This window comes from Trachymyrmex septentrionalis, unplaced genomic scaffold (assembly GCF_001594115.1).
Source record: "Trachymyrmex septentrionalis isolate Tsep2-gDNA-1 unplaced genomic scaffold, Tsep1.0 scaffold60, whole genome shotgun sequence".
In the NCBI taxonomy this organism is placed as follows: Eukaryota; Metazoa; Arthropoda; class Insecta; order Hymenoptera; family Formicidae; genus Trachymyrmex; species Trachymyrmex septentrionalis.
In genome coordinates, this window is record NW_017305779.1 from 5,098,635 (window position 1) to 5,101,999 (window position 3,365).

The following is a 3,365-nucleotide window of genomic DNA, read 5'->3' on the forward strand; positions in this document are numbered from 1 at the left end:
AATTGAAAAATCGCATTTTTTTAAATTTTGAATTGAACAGTATTCACAACGCACAGAAAAAGCTAATATTATTTTTAGATTATAAAGCATAGAGATATGCTCCATGCAATTCCTATAAATGAATAAAAATGTATTCAAGATTGAAAAGCATTCATTTTAACATTCGTGAATCAATAGTTCTGAAAACCTGAATCCATTTCAATTCATTTCAATCCATTCTCGTTTGCTGGATATCATACTCTCTCTTCGGCCAAAATAGACATTTACCAGCAGTAGTATAGATTAGTTAGCTAATGGCACAGTATATAATATTTTGAAGAGCACTTACACCAGACCTATCCAATTTGAGTTTCAGAGCCAAAATGCAAAGCCATCAATACAAAAAAAATTCAATGTGGATAAGATTTGGGGGGAGGGGAAGAGGATTTATATATTGTAAAATATTGATATGCATTTAAGTGATGCTTATCTTAGTTTATAATTCCTAAAACCTTATATTAAATTTTTTTACATCGACGACTTTGTGTTTTGACTCTGGAGCTGATTTTGGATAAGCCTGACCTACACCATTTCTCATGAAGGAAAAGCAAAGGTAGCGGAGGCGGTATGTAAATGGACGATCGCGCTCTAGTGATAGCTGGTGATAACTATCGACGACGGCCAATCGGAGGCGAGTGACGGTCGCGGGAGCCCATTACCATTTCCGCTTACGGGCCTTGCGTACTATGATATACCGCCTGTATGTATGTACATACAACCGATTCTCCACGGATTGTTTACAAGCGCGCGCGCTCCAGGGATTCTCGCGTATGTGCACAGTATATACAGTGGCGTGTGTAAATAATCGCGCAGCAGCGTCTGCAACAGCAGCAGCCAACAGCAATAGCCGCGATCGCAACCATCCGTAGATTCCCGCGAGGAATGTGCGCATTGCGACGCATATCCTTCAGCAATCCCTGTCGTCGCGACGCGATAGCGGGGCCCGCTGCCGCGTAATATTGTATGTACGCACCGTGACCCACTTGTTGCGTCTAGGTTATGGCGTTATAAACAAAAATATGTTCCACACAATAAACGCGTTCGTAAGTCCATCGTGAGCTCTCAGCCACATGCGAGAGCTAGCTTAGGATATGGAGACAGGCCCGGGTCTGAGCCTGTTTCAGGGCTCGGACAGCATTCAGCTAAACACGCAGGGACTCGAGGAGGACGAAGAGCAGGAGGATAAGAGGCGACTCAACGAAGAGGTAATATCGCTCGGTAATATTTTCTCGGACAGATCAACTTTTCTCTTTCATTGATGGCATCGTTTGCCTGCATAGAATAGTTGGTTGTAGAGAGAGAAATTTTGTATCATACTTTGCACCACATAGAAGATGGAAATTATTAAACAAGGTTCACCAGTGTAATATTTTGCTGCAGAGAATTTTTTTGAGATCTGCTATTCTCTATGCTAGGAGAACGATATAGGGTCCACTGTGTAGAGATAATCCCTATCGAGCAGTTTTATTATTGTGTATAACGGATAGGAAAGAGCAGATGAAAGTTTATTGTATAACTTTGTTGCAAATAGATCAATATATTGATGATATATATGTTGTCTTATATGATAGGAGAAATTATGTATAGAATTGCATGTAATCTTAGAAGAAGTTTATATTGCAATAAAAAGAAAGGAGCATGAAATTTTAGCATATATCCTTTCTTGTCCTTTCAGATACAGAATCGCCTGGATGAGGAATTTGATGATTTGGAAAATGATGCCAGTTCTATCAATAGTAGTCATTATCAACATGATAACACCAGAGACACTGACCATATCGATACAATGGTCAACTCTGATCTGGAACCAATTACGCCCAAAGGACAGGTAGCAATGGTACATTTGCAGAAAGAATTTGATGTTTATGATCGGATGGAGAATCTGAACAATTATGATCATGTCGATAATCTGAACAGTTACGATCGTGATGTGATAACGAATCATAGATCAGACTCCGAGATTGGCAGTGGAACTATACAGCCAGACTTTGATTTGTACAGACAAACGGGGACGCCATATGATAATAATAGATTCAATGATGGCAATAGTATCATTGAGACGCCATACGAATTGGCAAAACCTTCAACCGGCTATCCTCGCAAGATTTTTCCACAATCGGCTGAGGAGGGTACGTTCAGCGAGAATTATCCTTGCAACTATGAGACGCCATCTAATCATTACAATACTCATATATCCCGGAAATACTCCAATAATGGTATTAATGACATATATGAAAATAATGTACAAAGTAAGCAAATTCATGAGTTTGGCGGAGGCGACAACGCTACCTCGGATCACATGAATCATTGCTATAAGACTAGTCCAAATGGCAGGCCAATGGACGACGCTGTAGCATACAAAACGTCAGAGTATAATAGTAAGGAACAACTGGAAATATTATATATGGTCAGAATGCGGGAGATCAGTCGCTTGACGGAAGAACTCCAACAGTTGCAGTTGGAAAAAGAGGACGAGAAAAACCAAATGAGCAGGAGACTGATGCTCTTACAGGCGGAAGTCGATAGAACTAATATATCGAGGAATCAAGCGCAGGAGGCATTGGGTAAGGAAAAAATCTTAAAGTTACAATCTTAAAGTTAAAATCTTAAAGTACATTTTTATATATATATATATATATATATGGGATGAGAGTTGAGATTGAATCCAGAACCGTCGATTACGAGTCGATCGTTTTCACAGAGCTACGTGTCATTCCAACAGGTTATTGTGTTAATTGAAGTTTTTATTTTGTTTTTTTTAGTTGATGCTAAGGCCGAAATAGCTGATCTACAAACACAAATGAAATCTCTAAAAGAAAGAAATGCAGTTTTGGAAAAAACAAATCAAAATGTAAGATGCGTATTCGAACTTTATTCTTATTAATATTGAATATATCAATATCAATAAAATTGTTTTTATAGATATCAGAAGATTTAAATATTGCGAGGGGCTCTGTCATGGATTTGCAACAAAAAATTGCTGTACTGGAAAGAGCACAAGTGTTGCAAATGAATGATAAGATACATGAGAAGTTTTTGAAGCAGGCGCAGGAAAAACACGCAGTGGAAATGAAAAATATGCAGACACAGATAGATGTTCTTATGGACAAATTAAACGCCAAGGTATTACCAATTCTGTGCTTAAATTGTACATCGTATTTTATATATACATATATACTCTGTAATTAATATTTACCGTAGTTGCTCAATAAAGACACCGACAACAATAGCATTTGGGCAAGTTCTCAGTTGATTATCTTTGCGATTGCATGATTATACAAAATTGTTTATGTATATATATATATATATATATTTTTTTTTTAATC

At 37.8% G+C, this 3,365-nt stretch overlaps 1 protein-coding gene across 1 annotated transcript in view; it reads left to right on the forward strand.

The window, feature by feature from the left end:
* The first annotated feature begins 705 nt into the window (after positions 1 to 705).
* Positions 706 to 3,365, forward strand: part of LOC108752639 (centrosomal protein of 152 kDa-like) — a 7,159-nt gene continuing 4,499 nt past the window's right edge. The window contains exons 1-4 of the mRNA XM_018493623.1: positions 706 to 1,244; positions 1,715 to 2,603; positions 2,802 to 2,890; positions 2,962 to 3,162. Coding sequence (XP_018349125.1) covers positions 1,131 to 1,244; positions 1,715 to 2,603; positions 2,802 to 2,890; positions 2,962 to 3,162 — 1,293 coding nt within the window. The 5' untranslated portion in view covers positions 706 to 1,130. The remainder of the gene's footprint in view (positions 1,245 to 1,714; positions 2,604 to 2,801; positions 2,891 to 2,961; positions 3,163 to 3,365) is intronic.